The 24,973-nt window shown below is 35.4% G+C and overlaps 6 protein-coding genes across 10 annotated transcripts; 2 read left to right on the top strand and 4 right to left on the bottom strand.

Moving 5' to 3' along the window:
• Positions 1-18: 18 nt before the first annotated feature.
• LOC135833009 (sentrin-specific protease-like) lies at positions 19-3,710 on the bottom strand. The gene is made up of 16 exons (XM_065346598.1): positions 3,326-3,710; positions 3,184-3,263; positions 3,075-3,112; positions 2,951-3,007; positions 2,720-2,875; positions 2,532-2,651; positions 2,342-2,458; positions 2,192-2,271; positions 1,852-2,126; positions 1,628-1,766; positions 1,364-1,565; positions 1,179-1,295; positions 967-1,110; positions 734-871; positions 567-656; positions 19-488 (listed from the first exon to the last, which is right to left on the bottom strand). The coding sequence occupies exons 1-16, from the start codon at positions 3,424-3,426 to the stop codon at positions 324-326; spliced, it is 2,019 nt and encodes a 672-aa protein (XP_065202670.1). The 5' UTR covers positions 3,427-3,710; the 3' UTR covers positions 19-323.
• Positions 3,711-5,110: 1,400 nt separating this feature from the next.
• On the top strand, positions 5,111-8,967 carry LOC135833019 (golgin subfamily A member 2-like). 4 transcript variants are annotated; one of them, XM_065346615.1, is made up of 15 exons: positions 5,111-5,383; positions 5,568-5,744; positions 5,813-5,926; positions 6,004-6,321; positions 6,411-6,576; positions 6,643-6,766; positions 6,838-6,979; positions 7,050-7,241; positions 7,320-7,526; positions 7,606-7,803; positions 7,878-7,991; positions 8,073-8,139; positions 8,211-8,342; positions 8,409-8,576; positions 8,659-8,967. In XM_065346615.1, the coding sequence occupies exons 2-15, from the start codon at positions 5,697-5,699 to the stop codon at positions 8,817-8,819; spliced, it is 2,151 nt and encodes a 716-aa protein (XP_065202687.1). In that variant the 5' UTR covers positions 5,111-5,383; positions 5,568-5,696; the 3' UTR covers positions 8,820-8,967. The 4 variants fall into 4 exon arrangements, with proteins under 4 accessions (XP_065202687.1, XP_065202688.1, XP_065202685.1 ...); XM_065346616.1 differs by having other exon boundaries at positions 5,667-5,744; XM_065346613.1 differs by lacking the exon at positions 5,111-5,383 and adding an exon at positions 5,390-5,525 and having other exon boundaries at positions 5,667-5,744.
• Positions 8,968-9,246: 279 nt separating this feature from the next.
• Positions 9,247-15,688, top strand: LOC135833018 (uncharacterized). The gene is made up of 8 exons (XM_065346612.1): positions 9,247-9,436; positions 9,526-9,610; positions 9,687-9,751; positions 9,846-9,931; positions 10,116-14,758; positions 14,834-14,940; positions 15,023-15,289; positions 15,367-15,688. Exons 2-8 carry the CDS (start codon positions 9,548-9,550, stop codon positions 15,461-15,463), a joined length of 5,328 nt encoding a protein of 1,775 aa, XP_065202684.1. The 5' UTR covers positions 9,247-9,436; positions 9,526-9,547; the 3' UTR covers positions 15,464-15,688.
• LOC135833025 (solute carrier family 23 member 1-like) lies at positions 15,687-19,655 on the bottom strand. 2 transcript variants are annotated; one of them, XM_065346627.1, is made up of 14 exons: positions 19,524-19,655; positions 19,317-19,448; positions 19,075-19,232; positions 18,782-18,987; positions 18,560-18,686; positions 18,361-18,481; positions 17,306-17,447; positions 17,106-17,219; positions 16,888-17,027; positions 16,654-16,801; positions 16,497-16,576; positions 16,255-16,396; positions 16,041-16,170; positions 15,687-15,910 (listed from the first exon to the last, which is right to left on the bottom strand). In XM_065346627.1, the coding sequence occupies exons 2-14, from the start codon at positions 19,440-19,442 to the stop codon at positions 15,856-15,858; spliced, it is 1,689 nt and encodes a 562-aa protein (XP_065202699.1). In that variant the 5' UTR covers positions 19,443-19,448; positions 19,524-19,655; the 3' UTR covers positions 15,687-15,855. The 2 variants fall into 2 exon arrangements, with proteins under 2 accessions (XP_065202699.1, XP_065202700.1); XM_065346628.1 differs by having other exon boundaries at positions 19,317-19,592.
• A 136-nt stretch (positions 19,656-19,791) lies between these two features.
• LOC135833022 (solute carrier family 23 member 2-like) lies at positions 19,792-23,630 on the bottom strand. Its single transcript, XM_065346623.1, has 14 exons — positions 23,473-23,630; positions 23,270-23,404; positions 23,021-23,178; positions 22,734-22,939; positions 22,514-22,640; positions 22,314-22,434; positions 22,055-22,196; positions 21,830-21,943; positions 21,600-21,739; positions 20,855-21,002; positions 20,700-20,779; positions 20,462-20,603; positions 20,234-20,363; positions 19,792-20,122 (listed from the first exon to the last, which is right to left on the bottom strand). Exons 2-14 carry the CDS (start codon positions 23,396-23,398, stop codon positions 20,068-20,070), a joined length of 1,692 nt encoding a protein of 563 aa, XP_065202695.1. The 5' UTR covers positions 23,399-23,404; positions 23,473-23,630; the 3' UTR covers positions 19,792-20,067.
• Positions 23,631-23,984: 354 nt separating this feature from the next.
• Positions 23,985-24,880, bottom strand: RpL35 (Ribosomal protein L35). The gene is made up of 4 exons (XM_065346636.1): positions 24,728-24,880; positions 24,418-24,551; positions 24,264-24,345; positions 23,985-24,192 (listed from the first exon to the last, which is right to left on the bottom strand). Exons 1-4 carry the CDS (start codon positions 24,728-24,730, stop codon positions 24,043-24,045), a joined length of 369 nt encoding a protein of 122 aa, XP_065202708.1. The 5' UTR covers positions 24,731-24,880; the 3' UTR covers positions 23,985-24,042.
• Between the last annotated feature and the right edge of the window lie 93 nt (positions 24,881-24,973).

Raw genomic sequence — 24,973 nt, forward strand, 5'->3', positions numbered from 1 at the left:
AAAATGCATTCAATCAACTTCTATTCATAAATTAAAATTTTTATTGGAAACAAACTGCTCCAGAGTTGTAGTAAGAATCACAATCATACCCCTCGTAACAATAATCTGTATTGAAACGATGTTTAAAATTTACAAAAAATAAAATAAATTTACAAACGCTATTTTCTTTCTTAGCACTTCAAATTATACAAAATTAAATTGATCTTTCGTAACAATTAATACTAGATAATCAAAAAAATTAAATTTACAACATGCACGACCTAATGTAGGTGAAATTGAAAAACATGAACCAACAATAAACCTGAATCACGAAACGATAAAAATTACAGTAATAACTCCGCCGTTAGAATCTCATAAATCATTTTAACTCTAAAATAAGGCATATTATCTTGAGTAAAATTGAACGGTGCTTGTCTTGTTAAATGTTCGGCAAAGGTACACGCGAATACGCCGCAATCGTACATATTTCTTTGCTGAGGAATTTCACTCTGCGAAACGTAACGTAATAAAAATGAAATAATCAACACAAAATTCACATCCAGTAATATAAGCATGACTGTACTCACAGGAGTCATATTGATGAGTTTCCATTCTCCGGCATCTAAATCTCCATTCTTTTTATCTTTATACTCATCAACCAAATACTGCAGCATTGACTGAAAAATCAAAAAGTTATATTAGCTAAATCGGCACCAATAATAAACATATCATTTTGTGTAATATTACTACTTACTTTCAAACAATGATTATTCGGCGATCCCATACTATCAAAATATTGTATACATTTTTCTTTGATTTTAATTTGTATCAGGCACCAATGATTACCCAAATGAATAGGAATTATTAGCATATTAAAATCGAAAATGTCGATCTGAAATTTGTAAAAACAAAAAAAAACACGCTAGGTATCGTAAATGTCGTGGGATTTATAAACAAAGAATAAGATAAATTTGAAACAATACACACCTTTTTAGTCCATCTTCTAACCGAGCTATATCCTTTCTTTTGCAGCTGCTCGTACAAAAAGGTGTTGAAACAATGGACTTTAGGATATTTATCTGGTTTCTTTTCAGCACGCATTTTGATTAAATTCATATAAGCGTTAATGACCTGAAATCAAGACGAAAATATGAATAACGTAGGATCAGGTTACAAAAGTGTACTACAGTGAAACGTACTTCGTCGTTCAACCATCCGCAATTTTCCAAAGTCCTAATATCTTGTACCTTGACTGAAGTGTCTTTTATTTGTACAAGTGGTACTTTTCTCGACGCAATCATCTGAGAAATAGCATCCTACAAGAACAAAAGTTCATTAATCATTTCGAAAAAGCGTCGTGCAAGAATCCAAATAATTACAATACCCTCATCACGTCAGTAATTGGAGCTAATTCAAATGCTGGTTTTGGTTCCTCTTCTTCGACTTCGTGTTCTTTCAAGGTTAGCCGTTGCTCCAAAATCTCTGCCAAGGTTTTATTAAAATCATCTCGACGTTCGCGAATCTGTTGCTGGAGTTTTTTCACTTGTGTGGCTTTAGACTGCATAGAAGCTTCATATTTTATCAAACTGTAAAATTGGCAAAATTATATAACGAACACTTTTTAGGCGATTATTTGACGAAACCTTACATATTGGAAATAAAATCTCCTTCGGCGATATTCTTATCTTTTCCAACAAAAGACGTTTTTAGATTTCTGATATAATCGGATGATACGACGTTGGAAACGATTTCTTGTCGCTGAGACTCATCATCTTCATCACTAGTTACTGAAAAACGTCGACGATTGTGAAGTTACAGCTTCGATTCGAATCAGCGGTTAGTATGTAGCATTGAAATTCAAGATGTACTCACAATCTATCACGGTTTTGTTAACAGCCGATGTATTGGCGGTACTCGATGACGTGTACCCTGAAGACCGGCGACTTCTCAAACACATACTATGAAATAATGGATCACCACGAGTAGGAGTAAAGTCTACGTCTTGATTCGACTGTTTAGAATCCAAAGAAAGATTGGATTGTTTAGAATTGAACGTGTTGAAAGTACGACTTGATTGTGCGGAAGCGGAACCAAAAATACTGGTTGGTTTTTTAGTAGAGGAAACCAATGAAGCACGTGCTGATAATCTAGAAAACCAACAAGATTAGTACGTACATCTACTGACAATCTTCATGCATGAAGTTTACTTTACCTTTGATTTTTCGCTTCTGGCGAACACGCATACTGCTTCAACAAATTTAGGAACGTCCCTCTATCTGCAGTTTTTCTCAACTAGAAAAATAAGAATGTTAACACGAGTAGGTAAGCAAAGAGGAATATAAAACCCAATCACACTACATACTTGACTTTTAATCAGTTTATCTTTAAATGCTGGTGGCGAAGTTGGACGCGTCAACGCTGAACTTTTTTTGAACGTTAACGAAGGAAGACCACTACTAGCAGACGATCGGTTATTCAACTGAAATTCAGACACGAAAATATAGATGGGATATTACACACAGAGTGAAAAATATTACGAATGTTTAACAAACCTCTCTTAAAGTACGACTTTCCAACTTGTTGCGTTGAAGACGGGAATTGGAATGCTGAATGCTCGAAAGCGACAAATAACTTTTGGCATTGGCAGATCCACGCGTATTATAAACCTTAGACTGTAAAAGCACATATTCAAATATTCGTTTACTTTCTTTATGGTTCTATTATCGTTGAAATGTATTACTATTTCGATATCATCGGACGGTGAAGAGAGGAAACTGTTTTTAACATTCTCTGTTGGTAAAACGTCTTCTTCACTTTCCACATCATTTGAGTTCGAGCCAGTTTCATTCTTCGGTTCGACATCATCGTCATCGAGAATTTCTATCGTTTCGATATTCTGTGACACAAAACAAAAAATGTTACATACATTGATTAAATGATACGAAAAATATTCAGATGACTCGCGACTCACTGCGGCTTTATTTGATTTATTTTTTCCTCTTTTATGTCTCGGCATAGCTTCAGAAGTCTGAATATGAAAAATAGTACTGTAGTTTCTAAACAAAACAAGGGATAAATAGCACGAATAAACTTACTGTACTGGAAATTTCCTCAGAATCAGTGAGATCTATACCTGAAAACAGGAAATACTATTAGTATTCTCAAATCGAGAAGGGGTTTCATCTAACAGACTGTAATACATACTCTGAATGCCCGAGTCGGAGTTTGGCGACAGTTTTCTCCGTTTGTTAGATCCATCTTCATTTACATTCTCATCGTGAATTCTACAAAACACATTGCAGTAAAGTAAGAATATAATCGCAAAGAATAGTTTCAAAATGTTTACCTTTTACTGGCAAGATTGCGGTGAATCACAGGTTCATCGGGCACATTAAAAAATGGATAAAATCTGTTTAAATACTGTTTCGCGGCTAAGAAAAGATTCATTATGCTTAGAATTACTGACTACAAGGTGTACTGGCAAGTGATAGACCAAGCACATCACAAGAACTAGTCAAATAGCCGTACAGTAAAACAATAGCAATGGCACAGTACTATTGGAATTTTAAACAATTATCTCGAATTCAAACAATACTTTTTACTAAATTACTCACGCAAAGATTTCACTACTGATTTTTGCATCAATTTCATAGTGAATTTCTTTCTTGCAAATTGAATCGTAATACAAAACAAAAGTTTCCTCATCGACTTGCGGAAAGACTAGGAACTGGACGAACAATTGGCGGTAGATGGCAGAGGTGTAACGATTACGATTATAATCGATTATCTCCGATTAATAATCGCCGATTATTTATAATCGGCCGTAATCGATTAATCGCCGATTAATCGGACCTTTGGGTAATTTTTTTAAATTAATCCAAATCTTGATTTTATGTCTTCCTTTTGGTTTTAATTTGTTATTTGATGTTTCATATTTCCATTTTCTCTTTAATCCTTTCATTACAATTACTTTTTGAGTAAAAAAATGAAAATGAAAATTGTTCAGATAATGGTTCAGAAAACATTTATGGCGATGACTGACGTCACTCAATTCCAACCAATCATGGAACAGCAAATTTTTTCGGCCGAATAATCGCCGATTAATCGATTATCCTCCGATTAGTCCGATTATTTTGGGACGAAATGATCGATGCAGCATCGATTATAATCGTTACACCTCTGGTAGATATAACGTGATTAGTGATACAAAATTGACAACAAAAAACTAAAAAAAAAAACAATAATCTGTAATTACGCACCCAGGTTTTCACACGCTACTGCTCTATGCTCTATAGTGTGAATTTTCGTGTGGCTGTGGATGAGGATGAGGATAACTTCAGCCAGGTGTTACTTTGAGGAATTTTCGACTTGAGCTGCAAAATTCTACCAAAAAATTTGATTTTGAAAATTGAACCGCGATCGAACAAACGTGGTGTGGGATTACAGTAAATTCTAAACTATTTTCAGATCGACTGATGGAAAAAAATTTTCTGAATTTTTTCCATATTTTTTATGGCGGGTTTTTATCATTTTGTTCAATGGTTCATCGTGGAGCCAAAAATTTTGTGGAGAAAATGTGACGTTATTTCGCGTTATTTCGAATACTTTTTGAGAACGAAGAATCAAAAAATGGAGCAAATAATGGATGAATACAGAAAAATGACAGTAATTACAGGTAATTACCAAGTATTTCAAAAAATGTCAATTTAGTGATCAGACTTCAACCAATCAGATTTCACAACTTAGCAACGTGGAATTGAAATTCTTATCATTTTTTAAGGTGTATCCAGAGATGGAACGATTACCGATTATAATCGATTATAGCCGATTATAATCGGCCGATTAAAATAATCGGACAGCATCGATTAATCGGCCGATTAATCGAATCTTGGCGCTACCTATATTGTACTAATATTTCAGGCTTTTTCATTGGTCAATGGTTAAGTTGCAATGGGCCAAGGTACCGATCGTTCCGCATGACGTCATGTTTTGCTGTGTTTGGCCGTCGATTTAATCGACCGATTAATCGCCGTCGATTAATCGATTATTTCCGATTATTTTGAAGAAAATCATCGATGTAGCATCGATTATAATCGATTCCATCTCTGGGTGTATCCATACAATCATGTGTACCTTCGATAAATTCGTCCGATCATCCGAATTCCGATCCCGATTTTCATTTTGCATTATTATTCATGATGTTCGTTGATCTGTTCAGGAAGACTACAGAGTATTCTCAATTCTGAATATTTGAGCGATGCCAGGATTGCTTGCAAGTTGCAGCCTGCTTGAACAGGAAATCAGTGAAATCACTAGTAGAAATCACTCAGAATCTTGACAACTTGATCGTCTGGACACAGTACAGCCTTATCACTGAATACCAACATCATCAATTTTTCGTCAGGTAAAAATTTTCAATTAATAATAAATTTGTTATTGCGGTTGTAATTAAAGTTTAAATATGAAAAATGGATGAAAAAAAGTGGTTTAAAGGAACTTTTCAACAAGTTAATCTGCCAGTTTGAACTTTACGGATTCTATTACTCGTAAGTTGAAGCCTACAATCATTAGTATTATGATTTTTCTAGATTTCAAGATTTTTACTCGAAGTAGGCCAATATGTCAATAATGAACGTTTCATACGTTCGTCTATTTCGATAAACTAATTAAAATTCATTCAACTTCAGACGAATTTCTGCCGATTGTGAGTTGGTAAAATGGCGGATATGTCTAAAGCCGAAAAGTTGGCAGCGGCTAGGAAAAAAGTGAGTAAATTTATGCGTTGGTTTTATTTTGAATTGAAATTTTTTTATTGACTCGTGTCCTTTTTTAGTTGAAAGAATTTCAAAGTCAACAGAGGAGTAAAGAGCATCAAGAACGTAATGATGCCGTTCATCCGATACAGAACAACGGAGAAGCTTTTCAAAATGGAAACAATCACAAACAAGTAAAATTACATCTGCGCAATCGAATAAGTACAGGCATGTAATAGTTTTTTGAAAATGTTTGTTTTAATTTTTTCAGGAAACTACCTCCTTTGAAAGCACGCCCCTGAAGGAGGAAAAACCCGAACCATTGAAATTAGAAACCGCCAGCGAACAACCACCACCACCACTGACTAATTATTTTTCTTTTGGTTCCAAAAATAATTATTTCTTCGACACTTTGCAAAAATCTGCGTCCGAAGAGTCTCGCGAAAGTAATGGAAATGAGTTTTACTATCTTGATAAAGATAAATCATCTACTTCTTCGGTTCTGGAAGAGTCGAATATAACTCACATTACCACTAATAACTCGTCCTGTATTTCATTAAATGAAGAGGATAGTTCTATGACGTCTTCGGTATTATTTTTTTGTTGACGCAAAAAATACGTATGATTTTGGATTTTTTCTATCATATATATATATACAATATATTTTTTTACTTCTAGAAGATTAAGATGAACGAAGAAGAGCTTCAAAATTTAAAGCAAGAGCTTGAAAACGCTGTTATCAAAATTAAAATGCAAAGTAATGCTTTGGATATTGTTATGGCTGATAGAGAAGAATCAGACCGAAAATTGCAGAGATGCACTGTAGAGCTTGATTCATACAAAGGTAATGTAACATTAACTGAACCAGATTATGACTTGAACTGCAATGTAATTCATACTCCATTTTCAGATTCTGTTCATGTATTGCAAAGCCAATTAGAAGAAAGTGAAAGAGCTCGGATACATTTGAATGAACTTGTTAATGAACTAATGCAGTTCAAACAACAAGCCGAAACCAAAGACGTCGAATTTCAGTGCGTGGAACACTTTCATCTAATTTTTAAAAGTTTATTTCCTTTTGTTACGCGTATTTTTTTCTCCCTAGACGACAAGTAAATGAATTAAAAGAGCAAAACGATGAACTCCAGCAAAACTTGGAACAACAGAAAGAAAAGCATTCTAATTTACAAAAACGTTACGAAGAAGTGCAATCCAGCAGAGATATGTTATCGCTGAAAATTCAACAAGTGAACGATATTTCTTGAATAAATCTCCGTCCGTGCTTGCGCTTGAGAACTAATTTCAATGTTTTTACAGATGGGCATTAATTTGGAAGATGATGGTAAAACTTTGAATTCAATGAACGACGAATTTGAGGTATTAAAAACGAAGTATGCCGAATCCCAAGAACAGCTAAAAACGTTGCTTTTTGAAAAAGATCACACGGATGAGAATTATCGTCAATACATTGAAAATTTAAAAGGAGAATTGCAAAATGCGTCTCTCGAGGTAAATCTTACATTTGGGGTTTATTGAAATATTTTAAAATTATTTTCTGATCGAGCAATTATTTTGAAATCGCTTCAGCTTCAAACGGTATCAACGGAGAATCAGAATTTGGTGCAAAAGCTTACCGCGCAAACAGAACATATTAGCAATTTGGAAAAACTACTACAGAAACCAGAAAAAAGTATAGAAAATGAGAAGAAAATATCCGAGCTGGAGAACGAAATTTCCAACTTGAAAACTCAGTTGGAAGAAAAACAGAAACAAAGCGAATATCTCATCACGCAAGTAAGTATTCGACAGTATTTCGATACTGAAAATCAAATAATTTCAATTAATTTATTCGTACTTTCCTGTTGTCAAACAGCTCGAAGAATATGTTCCGTTGCACGAAAAAATTCGTATTTTAGAAAATGAATTGGAAAACTCCAGAACTGATGCGACGAATGCTCATGAGTTACAATCAGTTGTCGAAAGTAATAAAGTTGCTGCCTCACAAGCTATCGCACAAAATAGTAAATTAAAAGAAGAGCTCGTCAGATTGAATGCTTGCGTAGAAGATCTGGTATTTTGACTTTCTTCTTCAATTAATTTACCATTGACGTGAATTCATTTTATTTGATGAATTTAAAATTTCAGAATAAAGATAAAAATTTGTTGAATGGTTTACTGACGGAAGAAAAAAATAAAAATGCTGAATTAACGCGCCAACTTGATGAGAAAACCAACTCCAACAATTCTGTCGAACATCAGGTAAATAGTAATTTTTTTACGTGTATTACTATAACGTAGACACGAAGTGAATTTATTTACCGCTTTTTGATTTTGATGCAGAAAAACGACGCTGAGACTAACACCGATAAAAATGCGAATTCGACGGAACAAAATCCCTACGGAACTGGTAATGAAATCTGATTGAAATGTCGTATTTCATAGTATGATGTTTATTTATTCATTTATTGTACTTTTCAGCTAATTTGGATGCAATGATGCAATTACAAGATAAATTCAAATGTGTATTGAATAAAATGGCCGATTTAACCGATGAGAAACAACAGTTGGAGCATCTCGTTTTACAACTGCAGTGTGAAACTGAAACGATAGGTAAAGTTGATAAATAATTTACTCGGATTGAAATCATCATTCGCCTACATTGCGATCATATTTTAGAGGAATACGTTGCCTTGTACCAAAAACAAAGAAGTCTTTTGCAACAAAGAGCTCGAGAAACTGACATTAAAGTGGAAAGAATGATCAGAGAAAAACACCAATTACAGAATATTCTCCGTTCCATTTTATCAGTTGGAGATATCAACAGTGAAGCTGTTAGACAATTTGGTATGTACTATGTATATTACGCTCGATGTATTATTGATGTTGATTCTGTTCCATTTATTTTCATGAAATTCAACTCTTTCAGTTGAAGAAAATATAACTCCGGAATTGAGAAATGATTTGTTACTCAGTGATGAACCCGAAACCGAAGAAAATATGAACGGTGACTTTTTTTCTTTGGTGAGAAGTGACAGCGGGCATCATCCATCTTGTCCGTGTTGCTCTGGCAAATTAATTACCATTTAAAAATACAACCACAGGTTTGAAGTTTTTACCGCGATGATTTCCATTTATTTTTAAGCGAGTTTTTGTAATTTATTACGTTTGTACAGTGATCCTGTTTTTTTTTTCTCATGATTTATTAATTTATTAAATACATTGCATTATTATAAAATGAGTTTTTTTTTTCAACATTTCAATCGTCTAAAAATGGTGAAGATCTTGTTGTAACTGTTGTAACTACACCATCCTTCGGTTCCGCTCTGCAACATTGCTTCAAAGTTCAAAATGGTTATGGTTTAGTTCCAAACTTCCAAAATTGAATTGAATTAAATATTAATATTTAAAAAAATTAAAAATGCGAGGTCAAACTTCAAAGTCCTACCTGATCAGATTCTGAATGTTTTGTTCTGTGACAGACTTTTTGATGAACCGATTTTCTTTGAATTTATCCCGCAAAAACTTGAATTGAATTGAAACGGTAACGGACATTCCATTTTATTAATTATTAAACGATACGAATTACGAAGAATAAATTATTGTAAATCAAGTTGAAATACTCTGTTTTAGTTGTTTCTTATAGTGTACATGTTTAAATATGTTGTCTATTATGCGATAAACCGTAGAACATCATTTCCGCACTTGTGAGTATTTGTATTCGAACTAGTAAAATCCACTTTTTATCACTCAGTTACAATATTTCCTGATTGTTAAAATGTGAATTAATGTTCAGGATTGAATTATAAATCAGTTCAATGGAGTCTAATAATCTTCGGTCTCCTTCGGTGCTAAATGATCTGGATATGAATATCCAAGACGTAAGTATTCTATTTTAGGATCATTGTATTTTAATGATAACTTCGCCATTTTAATTACCTACGTTCCCAATTACAGGATTCAATAAAGAAAACAAGTCCTTCGTCGTTACCAAATACGTTGAAAAGTTCTTCAAACTTCAGGTAAATCATTCGTATTTGTATATATATTAGTATAAGTAGATAGATTTGTGCATGTTACCGTGCCTGTAACGAAAAATAATTTATTATTGTTTAGTGTAAATGCCAAAGAAGTTGATGATGATTATAATCAAGAAAATAAGCCACCTACGAGTCTTGAATCCACCCCACCTTTGACCGACGGTAAGTGTTAGTTTAATACTAGTAATAATTGGCCATTTATTGTATACGATGGCGTGTTTATTCCGGAATGAAAAACAAGTGCTTTTACCGCAATTATTGCCGTCTAGTTAGAGTATTCGATATGTAGATAGAAATTATTTGTTTGTTATGCTGTCATATTGATGTATTTTTCTACGATCGACAGGTTTCATATTCAAAAAACCATTACCTCGAGAAACCATGGCAAACGAAGACAACGTATTAAGCTCACTGATCGACGATCTAAGCCATTTAAAATTAGGCGCTACACCGGTAAACGAAAGACGTTTCAATGCGTGTAAATGGACCACTCCTTTGAAAAGAAAAGCCGCACGATCGGATGATAGTTGTTCATCTTCCGAATGTTCGTCAATGGGTAAAAATAACCATCATTCCGCGCCAGCTAATGAAGTGTACGCTGAAAATGCTACCGTTGATTTATCCTCCGCGAAATCAGATAAAGAAACCGTTACTAGTCAAAATGGTGACGATTGTTCCGATTATTACGACTGTAGCGACGACGGAAACGTTATCAGCGAAGAAACACGTGTTAATAATATAACAAGTGATCATTGTAACACAGCCGACTCTTCGTTTCATTCTATTTCCGAGAAAGAACACACAGCTGAATTAGACGAAGGAAATTCTACGTTTGTGAATACCGATTCTGAACCAGTAAATGAAGCGACTCTGGCCGAAATGAATCGATCCCAAGGGAAAGATGAAGCGTTTATTTTGGAAAAATATCTCACCGAGCAAGATTTCAAATTGGAATTTAATCTGAGTGATACGTCGTTTAATGCTGTTACAGCCGGCGTCACTTTCGAATTCGGTAAAAGAGAAAGTATTTGTACCCAAACTGAGAATCCAGCTAGCTCTTTGTTCGGTTTTGAACCGCCAGAAAAACCTGCGTTGTGTTTTACTGAATATCAAAGTGTAAACAATGTTACGATTCAAGCTGATCAATTCGATAAAGTGGCCTCATTTACTAAAGAAAATGATATGCAAACGGAAGAATCCTTGTTTAATTTAATCAGCGATTATTTAGTTCAAAATGAAACTCGCTCATCGTTTGTCACCGAATCCGAAGAAAACATCTTCACACTCGGCGGTATTCCTGAAACTGGTTCATTACGTATTGATACAGTCGACTTGGAAGACGCCTTGATGCAGCCTTCAGTTCGTAAAAGCTTGCTACTTGAGTCCAATGATTCCAACGTCGATCAAAATGATGTAAATGAATCGGAAATTCGAGACAGTCAGCCTCAAACGGGTACAACGAGTCCGGTGCAAGAAATTGCTGCGAAAATAGACGCCGAAATTGAAACCGTAAACGATAATAATGAATCTCGCGAGGAAACTTCATCAAATGAAATTTGTGATTCGACTCGTGTTTCATTTTCTCAACCAATCATTACCGATCAATTTGAATCCGACGATGTGAACAAATCAGACGAAACATCGGTTACATCTGCCATAAAATCGAACGAAACCGTCATCTTGGAATCGAGTCAAACAAACGAAGACACTTCTATCGGAAGTAATCAGTCTACGGTGGTTGCCGAATGCAACGATACTGCCACTCTAGATTCCCTAGAGTCGATTACAACAATCGATGAAATTGTTACCGAAATTAACAAGAATTCTAAGAAATTAAATGAAACGATGGAATTCTCGAGAAGAACTTGTAGTCCATCTTCGCTGAATGCAACGATTGATACGGAAAGTATCGGAGATGATTCATTTTATGAACAATCCGGCAGCGTTGTCGATTCGGAAACTAATCAGAATATTGATGAAAACGATTCTGAACAAAATAATTATGAAACAATGTTGAATTGTACTGCCGATTTAGAACTTTCTCAAAATTTCCATTTGGAAATCGAACAAACTCCATCTCGTAAAAGTTTCTACCAAACGAATTCTACTGAAATCCAAACCGGTGAAGATCTAGTCGAGCAGAGTCCTGAATTGAACCAAAGTTTAGTCTCGGAGACGACTTCGGTAACTTTTGAGAAAGCCGAGGTGAAGAATTCGGAATCGGCTGTAAATGAAACCGTCAATTTGGAAGAGATCGAAGTGACGCATGAAAATCTTGAAAAGTCCATTGTAGATAAGCTAAACGAATCTGTGGATTTGAACCGTTTGTCATTGTCTCAGTATAGGTCGCCTCAGGTTAGGCGATTCAGACCAATCCACAACGTTGATTTCTTCCTGAAGGACGATCCACTCGAAAAAGAGCACAATAAATCATTAGAAATCGCGCAAGCAGCCAACGATACACTGAGCGAAACGAAATCAAATGAAGAAACGTCCAACTTGAAAATCGTTGAAATATCCAATGAGAAAATTAACGAAGAAAATTCCACGATTTCGGCTGACGTTGAAACTCTTGCAGAACAATGCCAGAAGTTAGTCTTGAACGAAACTGTGAATTTAGAAAAAACCGACTCAACAGAGGAAAACATCATTAGAAAAATTGAAGAAGTGTTGAACAAATCTGTGGATTTAAACACCATTTCGATCACTAGAACGTCACATGAAAGTCGAATCAGACCAATCCATAACGTTGAATTCTTCATCAAAGCGGATCCGCGCGAAGAAGAACGTAACGAATCTTCTTCGGAAATATCTGATAATGTCACTAACGAAAAAAGTTCAGCTCGTGCTGGTTCTGAAATCATTCCGGCTGCTTTTGAACATCGTACTGAAGAGAGCACAGATTTGCCCATCAGTGAATCTGCGAATTTGGAGATGGTCGATATGATTGATGAAAATGCCCAAAGCGAAGTCGAAGATTACTTTAATAAATCTGCGAATATAAAATCTCTTCTATCGATCGAAGATGATATTGCGCTATGCAAAATGCGATGTACGCCTATGCGATCGGTTCGTTTTTTCGATCAGATTATTGAAGATGAAATTGAGAAGAAGGCTAACAAATCATCTTTAGAATCTGCTCAAATACCTAGCCAAGATATCGTCGATCCGAATGAAGAATCGCTGAAATTCAACCAGACTGATGACCTAGAAGTTACTCGAGTAATCGAGAAAGTTGCCGAAGATGTCACAGAATCTGATAATCTTGACAGAACTACCAATTTAGAAACAGGCGAAACATCTCGTATCGAACATTCAGAGTCTATTCAAACATCACCTCGTGGAATAGACGAAAAGATCGGAAACATTTCTGTTACTTTGAATAAAACGGTCGATTTAGAAGCCACTCGAATTATCGACGATGAACCCGAAAAATTCGTAGCTATTGATGAACGAATCAATTTAGAAACTACTCAGACGATTGAAAATGAGTCATCTGCGATGATCGAAGATTCATCTCCTTCAAACAAAATCAGCGAAATGTTTAGAAAAAACAGCGGAAAGTTTGTTACTTTTGATATGGAGAGCGGAACACTCAATTTTGAAGAGCCTACGTCACCTTGCGCGAACGAGCCACCCGAGTTGGACAAAGACATCATCATGAAAATTGCTAAATTGTCGTACGAAGGGTACAATCGAAACGGAACAGATGCTTGCACTGAGACAGCAGATATCGAGTCATGTGGCAAGCAAAACATAACCGATGTTAATCTTTCATCTAACGAAGCAGAAATCACCGTTGTGCTTACACATAGCAGTGAAGAGATTCTAAAAAGCAGTCCGAGTCGATTCGAAATTGCCGACGATCTTTCTACCTCTATAACTACTCCCGCACTGAATCAAAATGAGGATATGTTAACCAAAGATTCGGTGATAGAGTTGACTAACGAAGTTGATGCGGTTTCGAGTGACGCGACAGAAGAACAAACGCCTGAGCAGTCTGATCTTTTGAACGTTTCGAATATCAAGTCATGCGATGCTACTGTAATAATACACGGATCGCCTTCGCCTCAACGTAGCAATTCACCTGCTCGATTCGATATACACGCAGTACAGATGGATGATATAGCATCACCTATACCTCCTAACTCGCCAACTGAATTGAGCAACAAATGGCGAACACAAGTAGATCTTTCAAGCGTCGCCGATCACTTGGAAGATTTCAACGAACACGATTCGCCGTCTAATTCCAGCGACGAGATGGACGTAACCGATCCGGTCGATTCGAATATTGCTCCTGAAATGCTTCAGATGATGAAACTACCCCCTGGTATAAACCGATCGTACTCCAACTTGGAAAGTATACCTGAAATCAACGAAAACGAGACGAGCGAAGAACAAAACGCGTCCGAAGTGGACCTTGAACAAGATAATACCAATGATCGAAAATCTTGCCTAGCGATCAACATCCAAAGTACCGAATTGGAGCCCGAATCGGCGACGAACCAAACTGTAATTTTGACTTCTTCCGAAGCTCAACCTACTGAAAACGTGTTGAATTCAACGCAAGTAGTAACGTCTTCTCAATTGGTACCTGAACCCGAGGTTGAATCAGAACCTAAACCTGAGTTTGGTTTCGACAAATCTACCATCACCTTCGCTCCTGTCGATCCGAACGAATTGATATTTAAAACCCCGATAAGAAAACTGCCTCCTCAGTCGGATCTGTCCGCCATATACGATTCCAGTTTCAACGCAGATTACTGCAGCAGTGCTCGTTCCGTTTCGGCGAAATCTACTCCATCTGCTAAACACTCGCTGGTATCTCCTAAGCAGTCGTTCTTTAGGAATTCGCCTACTTTTTATTCAGCAATCTGCACACCTAAGCGAAAACTCAAACATGCTTCACCGAAAGTCTCCTCTGATGCACCCGCAGCTTCGCTATTGGACATGTCGATAGGATATTTTGAAAAATATACAGCTACTCAGGTATATTTTTCAAGATATTTATTCATCGGTTCTACGTATAACAGACTTTTTGATGTAATTTTTTTCTCTGTTTAGACCGGGGCAACAAAATCATCCGGTGATGAAGTTAATAAGTCGATCGACGTTGATGACGAACCTCAGCTCGAAGAGACCAAGTTGCTTTACATAGAAGAACCGAACAAGTGAGCGAATATAATCTACAATTTTATGCGTATAATGCTTCATCATTTACCTATTGTTTTTGTTTGATTTATTTTTTCGTAGGAAAGTTAACGTGAAAACGCAAACGCACGATACCGAATTACTCGATTTACGAGAAGAAAACGCCAAACTCAAAGAAGATATCAGGGAATTAACGGAATTAACTCAAGCCATGGCTGCTACAGAGGCTGAGTTAAGAACAACATTACAGAACGTGATCCACAACGAAATTGAACTGAAAAAGGCCGCCGAACAACACGAAGAAAATAATCGTCTATTGCATAATCGATACGAAATTTTGAAGGATTATTCGAATGAGTTATTAACGAAGTGAGTATAATGCATCCTATATCCGCTGTGTAAATGAGAGGTGGACTTTATTGTAATACGAAATTCTTATCTTACAGGAGGAATGAAGAATTGGATCGAGCCGAAAACAGAATTCGTTTTTTAGAAGCTCAACTTGAAAAATATACGAAAAATTCTGAAGCATCGTCAAAATAAAACCTGGCGGAATTTTCTTATTTTGTCTGTGATGTTTGTTACATATTTGAATTGTGCTCCATTTATTAATATGATAACTTATTTATTTTTATTCGTTTAGTGATTCCTTAATATTTTTTTATCATATTTAACAGTTTTGTATTTTTTTAGTATTTAAGTAGTGTATTAATGAATTTACGTATCGTGATATAACATGAATGAATATAATTATGTTGTAAAAATGTTGATACCTATTTGATTTATTTGATACGTTCACTTGAAGCACACAAAATTAAAACAGGATATTATAACGATAATTTTACATTCAAGCTGCTGTATAATAATGCAAATTCTAAAGCTTTTTCGCGACTGGTGTGAAATTGTAAATTTAGATTTTGCGTAATTTTCGAAATTTAAAGCTTCATTTTGTAAGTAGGCGAACATGGAATGAATGAAGTCCATTTCCATCTGAAAATAATCATGTCGATGTGAATTAAATTAGAATTATCATAATGTAACTATTACGTAGGAATTGAACATTAGAAATGTTATAGGTTGGGTAGGTACTCTTTTTGTTCAAAACTGAAGCTATAAGTACCTTCTTATGAGGTTCATTCCGATTGGAAAATCGTAAGTGCTGCTAGATACTTGAGCAGCTTCGGTATCGTCATCTTTGGACAGTTTCATTTGATCAGCCCAAGCAATAATTCCACGTTCTTCTAGCGTGCCTTGAGAATAAAAATGAAATTCGACATTATTAACCAATTAGGTATTGAGCATCGAGAACATTGGATTTAATGAGTGTACCTTACCTGGAATTACATTATCCATAAGACATCCTAAAAAACCTCCAACTAATATGCTGGTGCTGAGAAGCACAGTAATTGCGTTATTCACTGTCGCATTTCCAGTATTAATGGCATTTGGGTGAGCAATCATCCACCTTGGTAGTACCTAAATTCGATGAATGCAAGTAATCGATCGTAGGAAAAATGCTAGCTCAAAGTTATTTGCTTACTATAAATAATTAAATAATAATTAATTAAGTACCTACCAAAGAGAAAAACAAACAAAATCCAATGATGTATAAATTACGAGCTGAATTCAAATTGACATATTGTAAAGTTGATAATCCTGAAAAATAAATGATATAAAAATTTCAAATACCTAGGTAGCCTAAATTAAGGATTTTTTGTAACGGCTCACGTTACCGATAGCAGCTATCATTCCAAACATAACGCAGAATATTCCACCAATAATCGGTTCTGGTATAACAATAAATACAGCTCCAAATTTATTAATCACACCTTGTAATAACATGAGCAAACAAGCAAATTGGATAACTCTTCGACTACCAATCTAGAAAAATTGGCAGATAGGTAAAAATTCTGAAACTTTGCGCCTTAAAAATTTACAGTAAACAAGGGATTGAAAAGGATAATTACTCTGGTAACTCCAATAGTGCCTACATTTTCACCAAATGTATTGGCACCATTTCCACTACCCCATATTCCAGCTAAAATTGTACCCAAGCCTTCGGTACCAATACCTCTGTTAATTACATGAACTGGTGGCGGTGGACCACCTATAAACGAATTCAAGTTCGCATTTAAAATCGATTTGAGGTTAACTTAGAAACATTTGAATTTGATATAGCATTTACCACTCATTTTCGCTACTGTTGGATAATATCCGAGTGATTCTACCGTACAAGCTAGTACTCCTGCCATCATTCCGAGTACTGAAGAAATACTCACTGTAGGCCAACCCCACTGACCTGACGAAAATAGGTAAACGTGCATGTAGGTAGGTATTAAATTAGGCCCAAATGTTTGAATTGATGCTGATGAGTGATGAACCTACCTGGGTATGGAATTCTGATCCAAGCTGCATTTCGTACAATATCTATTTTAGTATCGGTGCGAGCTGGATGACCTGAAGGTAAGTAATTGGTTGCTGTCAAGACGCCGCAGATAACCCACATGATAACAATAGTCAGTAAGACCTATGATGAGATTGGCAACGGATTATATAGGTAGGTAGGAGCTTTATACGTAAATATACCTAATATAAATTAACTGACAAGATGACAAGGGAACCTTTTACAACCCATTGACTTCGGTCGAGTTGAAATTTTGCACATTGAAAAATCATGTCGATGTCGCCAAGACCTCAAAACCAAATTTTTAGCTGACAAAGTTGATTTTTTGGGAATGACGGAATTATAGCCTAATTGGTAGGTACCTACCTAATTTATTTTCTACAAAAAGAGCAAACATAAAGATGAAAATCTGAAACTCAGATTATATGTTCCCCCCCCCTCCCCCCATCGATAGCCACTATTTTCAGCCCGATCCGAAGCCTGCAGCAAAATTTGACTCATCTTCAGAAATTTCAAATCGCTCACAATGCTGCCCCAATAAAATAACGATTTGGCAATTCTATTCACTCAACGTTCATTTTTTCCATCCTGTAAAGATGTGCTTTTTAATCTTCAATCTTCCATTATTGTGAGGGTAGGTCAACTTTAAGAGATACCTAAGGGAAATTTTGAGAAAATTCTTCTGGAGTAGGTAATTTAAAATTGCTGAAAAAGAACAACTTTTGCTGGGATGGCACCAGATCGACCGGAAAATAGTGGCAATCGATTAGAGAGGTCAACTTTAGTTTATAAACCGAGTTTCAGATTTTTATCTCTATGTTTGCTTTTTTTTTAGAAAATTATTTTACCACTAGTAGACTATTTTCGCCATTTTCAAAAATTTGCCAAAAATCGAAAAATCAATTTCGGCAGCTGAAAATATGGTCCTGAGGTCTAGATGACATGCTCTTTCAGTGAGCCAAATTTCAGTTCGATCGGAGTCGACAAGATACAAAGATTCCCTTATTGTAAGTAGGAATACGTTAGGAATACGTACAGGGAACAATTTGAACAATCTGAACCAAGTTATTTTCAAACCGTATCCTTTTCTGTAACCGACTAACGGCACTTTCACTTCTGACATGCATAATGAAAAGACTGTCAGTAAGAAGATGGTTCTAAAAAAATTTCATAACTTGAATAAAGAACGATCATTTTAAAATTAGACATAATTCTTCGAAAATTAATCATCTTACAACATTGCGATTCCCCAATGCTTGGAAGACGATTCAGCAGCAATCTCAAATAAGGATAATCCAACCAGCGAGATTGCGCAAACAATAGTGATAGGTGTAACGAATTTTAATACCATACCAATGATCCCTAAAAAAATTTCCAAAGGAATTTCATAATTTTAATTTTTTTTTGCTTGTTTAAATAAATAAGTGCATCATAAAATGACCATAGTAGGTACCTACCGCAGTATCCGATTATTGTTTGAAACACAGCAGACACTATGATGGCTCCTGATAATTCACGCATTCGAAGCTGCCACAATTCAGTTCTATTTTCAGCAGACATAGCATTTAAAATATCGCTAGAAGGGCATCGCCACTGCGGCTGGTGTAAAATAGCCAAAGTAGGTATTAGAAATGAGATAGTGCCACCTTGCACAATAGGTAAACTATTTGAAAATGAAAAAATAGGTAGGTATTAGTACGATATTTGAAAACCGTAATTTCTAAATCAAAATACAGATTATCGTTATTACCGACATCCAAAAGTGACCTGAATGAAAGTTACTATTCCGGTGACAAATATCATCGTCGAGATAATGTACCCTTTGGCCGGATCATCTTCTTTCATGCATAGCGCAGGCGTAAGTATGAAAGGAATTGATACAATAGCTCCAATCATGGTTAAATAATGCTAAAAGAAAAGTAATATAGGTACAATTACTTAACATTCTTTAGATCCAATCTGCTATATTCGATTACTCGGTTAAATACCTACCTGCAGAGCCATAAAAATGCATAAATACCATGGAGGTGCATCATCTAAACCGCAAACAATATCGTTATCTTCTTCAGTCGAATCGTTGTTCGCGCATTCGGTACTATTCTTATTTTTTACTACCATATTGCGCTGCAAGGAAGTACTTATTCAATCCAAAATTTCCGATCTTAACCATCAATAATGCAAATTAGCACAACTACTTACAGTTTGTCAGAAAAATCGAGCAGGGTAACCTGAACTTGTCGCGGTGGCCGCTGATGGAATACTCGATTGTTGATTTGATTTGAAATATTATTCAAGGAGTACATGAAGTACTTACTCTTGTCAACTTGATAGATAATAATTAATGATTATACAAATAAAACATCTATATTTTGATACAACGAAGTTGCTGAATGCTGATACTCCTTGTAAAACAACAAGATAAAGATAGGTACCTAACTTTATTGTCGAATAAATTAAAAACTTCAGATCTCGTAGAATTGACAGGTGTTTATTATGAGTAAAATGCTGAATGGTATTCACAAATCAGTCATAAAATTCGTGACAAATTTCGACAAAAATTATAGATTACTCATGCAAAATAAATATCTAATGTACAATACAACTCGTAATTTTCCAGTAGGTAATTTCGGAAAATTTTAATAATTTGATAGGAGAAGCTTGGTGTTTCCTCAATCTGATTTTTTGTCTTGATGTTTTTTTTTTTTTTTTTTTTTTTTTTTTTTTGGTTAATGCGTAGTGTAATTTAAAGCTTCATTTTGTAGGTAGGCGAACACGGAATAAACGAAGTCCATTTCCAACTGAAAATAACCATAGCAATATGAATTAGATTACCTATGTACCTCTACTCACTCGTAGGTAGCAATGAGCTGTTGAGTATAACAGAAAAGATAAAAGAAAGCGATAAGTACCTTCGAATAAGGTCCATTCCTATTGGGAAATCGTAAGTGCTACCAGATACTTGAGCAGCTTCGGTATCGTCGTCTTTGGTTAGTTTCATTTGATCAGCCCAAGCAATTATTCCACGTTCTTCAGGCGTGCCTTGAGAATAAAAATACAGTTATTTGACAACTCCGAAATTGTTACAAATATTGAAGCATCGTTAATAGGTCTATCGTTGGGTTTAATCGGTACAGTACCTGGTATAATATTATCCATCAAGCACCCTAAAAAGCCTCCAACTAATATACTAGTGCTGAGAAGCACAGTAATTATGTTATCCAGAGTCGCATTTCCAGTTTGGATGACATTTGGGTGAGCAATCATCCATTTTGGTAAAACCTAAAATCAATATAAACATAAAACTCCTTCAGTAATCAAATGTTGGAAAAACACAAACTCACAGCTATCCACTCGATTATCAATTAAATTACCTACCAAAGAGAAAAACAAACAAAATCCGATAATGTATAAATTACGAGCTGAATTCAAGTTGACATATTGTAACGTTGATAACCCTGAAAAGCAATGAAATAAAAATTTTAGGTAAATTAAGAATTTTTTACGACTGATAGAAGTGATTTTCACGTTACCGAAAGCAGTTATCATTCCAAACATAACGCAGAATATTCCACCAATAATTGGTTCTGGTATGACAATAAATACAGCTCCGAATTTATTAATAACACCTTGTAATAACATGAGCAAGCAAGCAAATTGTATCACTCTTCGACTACCAATCTAGAAAAATTGATAAATACAACTCTAAAATTGTGCATCTTCAAAGTCTGAGCCTATAATTGTAAGAACGGTAAAACTGAAACTGCAGTTGACTCGAATTACGCTGATTTCAGCAGTTTTCAACCGATTGATTTGAAACTTGTAAAGGTAAAGATTCTTCAGGGTATTGACCTCGATTATTTTTTTTAAATTTTGACCCCCCCCCCCTCCCCAACAACCATCTCAAAATCTATTTAGAAAACTTTGAATTATTATTGTAGAGGAGAGTCCAAAATCTGGAAAAATACCAAAAAAATCATTTTTACATTCTCAGTGTATTTTCTAGCACTGGTGATTTTTTTCAAAATTTTTCGAATGGTGGTCGCTGCTCCATTGACCATAAAATAGTTTGGAAACGAGTTGTTCCCCGCCTGAAGTGGTCAACTTTGACCAATTTTTTTTCTCGCAATCGTTAAAGACGTTGAACCATCCCATAAACAAGAATTTAAACCAAATTAGTCAACTTTGCTTCATCATTTTTTTTTTTGAACCAGTCATAGGCGATTTCATCCTACTTTTTATACCTACAACAGCTAGGAAAGTGATAAGAATAATTACTTTGGTAACTCCAATAGTGCCTACATTTTCACCAAATGTATTGGTACCATTTCCACTACCCCAAATTCCAGCTAAAATTGTACCCAAGCCTTCTGTACCAATACCTCTATTAATTACATGAACTGGTGGAGGTGGGCCACCTGCAAAAGAATACCAAGTCCTCGTATAAAATCGAAATCGATTTAAAATCATTTTTGAAATATTAAGTATCTAAATTTAATCGTATTTACCACACATTTTTGCTACAGTTGGATAATATCCGAGTGATTCTATCGTACATGCTAGAACTCCAGCCATCATTCCAAGTACTGAAGAAACACTAACTGTAGGCCAACCCCACTGACCTGACAAAAATAGGCAAATGTACTGTAGGTGAGTATGTACATTATTAAACTAGGCCTAGAATTTAAAATTACGAATGTGCTAATTGAGGAATAAATCAACTACAAAGATACCTGGGTATGGAACTCTGATCCAGGCTGCGCGTCGTACAATTTCTATTTTAGCATCAGTACGAGCCGGATGACCTGGAGGTAAATAATTGACTGCTGTCAAGACTCCGCAGATAATCCACATGATAACGATAGTCAGTAGGACCTATACGATGGGATTAGCAACGAATTATGAAGGTAGCTCAAATCATAAGTGGAATTGATTGATAGGTACTTAATAACTGCAGTCTACATATTACGTGAATTCAGAAGCAATACGTACAGGGAACAGTTTGAATACTCTGAACCAAGTTATTTTCAAACCGAGTCCTTTTCTGTAAACGACTAAAGGCACTTTTACTTCTGACATGCATAATGAAAAGACTGTCAGTAAGAAGATAGTTCTACAAGAAACACAAGTTTAGTGCTGATGAACCATAATAATTTTAAAATTAATTCTTTAAAAATTAATAATACGCTTACAACATTGCTATCCCCCAATGCTTAGAAGACGCTTCAGCAGCATTTTCAAATAAGGATAATCCAACCAGCGAGACCGTGGGTACGATAGTTAAAGGTGTAACGAATTTTAATATCATGCCAATAATACCTAAACAAATTTCAAAAGGGGCCCATGTATGTAGTTTTAATTTTTTGTCGTTAGTCGTTACATTTGTTTTTAAATGACGTAACGAATACCTACCACAGTATCCGATTATCGTTTGAAACAGAGCAGACACTATGATAGCACCTGATAATTCACGCATTCGAAGCTGCCACACTTCAGTTCTATTTTCAGCGGACATGGCATCTAAAATATCGCTAGAAGGGCATCGCCACTGTGGCTGGTTCAAGATAGCCAAAGTAGGTACTAAAAATGATATAGTGCCACCTTGCACAATTGGTAAACTATTTCAAAATGAAAATAGGTATCAGTACAATATTTAAAAACCGTAATTCCAAAATTTAAATGCAGATTATTGTTATTACCGACATCCGAAAGTGACTTGAATGAAAGTTACTATTCCGGTGACAAAAATCATCGTCGAAATAATGTACCCTTTGGCTGGATCATCGTCTTTCATGCACAAAGCGGGCGTAAGAATGAAAGGAATTGAAACAATGGCTCCAATCATTGTTAAATAATGCTTGAAGAAACATAAAAGCTCAATTTAAATTTAATATATCCAATAATTTTTCAGATCTTATTAATTGTATTCGATAACTCAATCTAAATACCTGCAGAGCCATGAAAATAGATAAATACCAAGGAGGAGAATCATCTAAACCGTAAATAATATCAGTTTCATCTTCTTCAATCGAATCGCTGTTCGCGCATTCGGCGCTATTCCTGTTTCTTACACCCATTTTGCGCTGCGAAGGAGTATTTTAAATAAAGTTCCAATTTTAATCATAAAATGATGTAAATTACTGCTACTTACTCTTTGTCTGAAAGACTAAGTAGATGATTCCGTATCGCCAACCTGAACTTGTACCGGCGGTCGCTGGTGGAATACTCCATTGTTGATTTGAAATTATTTAAGAAGTACATGAAGTACTCGTGTCAAGTTTTTAGATAATATTAATTCTTGATCAAATAAAACATCAATATTTCGGTGTAATAAAGTTGCTGATACTCCTCGTGGAACAACAAGATAAAGATAATTTTATTGCCGAACAAATTAAAACCTCAGATCTCGTCGAATCGACAGTTTATTGTGAATAAAATGCGACGCAAATCGCAAATGAAGACTTGTATTTACCGATCAGCTATAAAATTCGTGACAAACCTCAATACAAACTACAGATTACTCACGCAAAATAAATACCAAATACAATATAACTCGTAATTTTGGAGTATTTTCGGGTGCTGTGTTTTCGATAGTGCAATCACCTCACTCGTAGAAATCGATGTAAATCATAAAATTCAGGTTTTAAAATACGTAACACCGTATCAGAATTAATGAAAATATTTTATTTAAATACAATAAACGAAGACTTACAAAAAAATCTTAAGCCTTAACAGCGAATAACCTAGGTGGAAAAGCTTGGTTTTTCCTAATCTGCTTCATTGTCTTGATATTACGTTCTTTCTTGGTCAATGCACGGCGTAAGGCTCTCGTTTTCTTGGGTCTCAAGTCTAAAGGCTTGTATTTCTTGTTCTAAAAACAAACAACGTTGATTAGCAAGAATCCATAAGCAGGCGAACGTTGACGAATCCTACGGTACTTACTTTGAATAATTTACGCAGATTTTCTTTTTGTTTCTGGTGCATAACAATGTAGACTCTGGCGATGGCTTTGCGTACAACACGACTGAAAAATGTAGACGGCGAAATTAATATCACGTCGTATGAAAAAGTAAGATTTTAGAGAAAAAATACTCACATTTTGGACAACTTGGAAGCTGCACCACCGGTCACTTTGGCCACTCTCAAGTTGGCCAATTCTGTCTTCAGCTCATCGAGCTGTTTGGTTAGATCCTTTTTATCCTTGGTTCGGAGCTCGGAACAGCGGACTCTCTGTACAAATACGAAAATATACTCAAGATTAGCGTACAGTGATAATGAATACCGGAACAGTGAAGAAGACAAAAGTGTTTCAACAAACACATCTTCTCATAGCGAGTTTTTACAATAGATCCACACCGGAATCATACAAGAACAAATAAATAACATAAAATAGAATATTTACTCACCATTTTGCTGATTTAATAAACTTTTCCACCCAGAAAATAGAAATTATTCACCACGCGATCATAAAAAGATGTCACGCATGTTGTGATTACGCTGAGATCTTGGCCTGCAAATTTGTTTTTGGGTTTTGGTTTCGGGTTGACTCAACTTTTGCCGACGATGACGTCACAAAAATCGTGAATTACAAGAAAAGTGTTCCAATCTTTATGCATCGACTCAACCTTGAGGCTCCAACCTTGCGAAATTTT

The sequence above is a fragment of the Planococcus citri genome, chromosome 1 (assembly GCF_950023065.1).
Source record: "Planococcus citri chromosome 1, ihPlaCitr1.1, whole genome shotgun sequence".
Classification (NCBI taxonomy): domain Eukaryota; kingdom Metazoa; phylum Arthropoda; class Insecta; order Hemiptera; family Pseudococcidae; genus Planococcus; species Planococcus citri.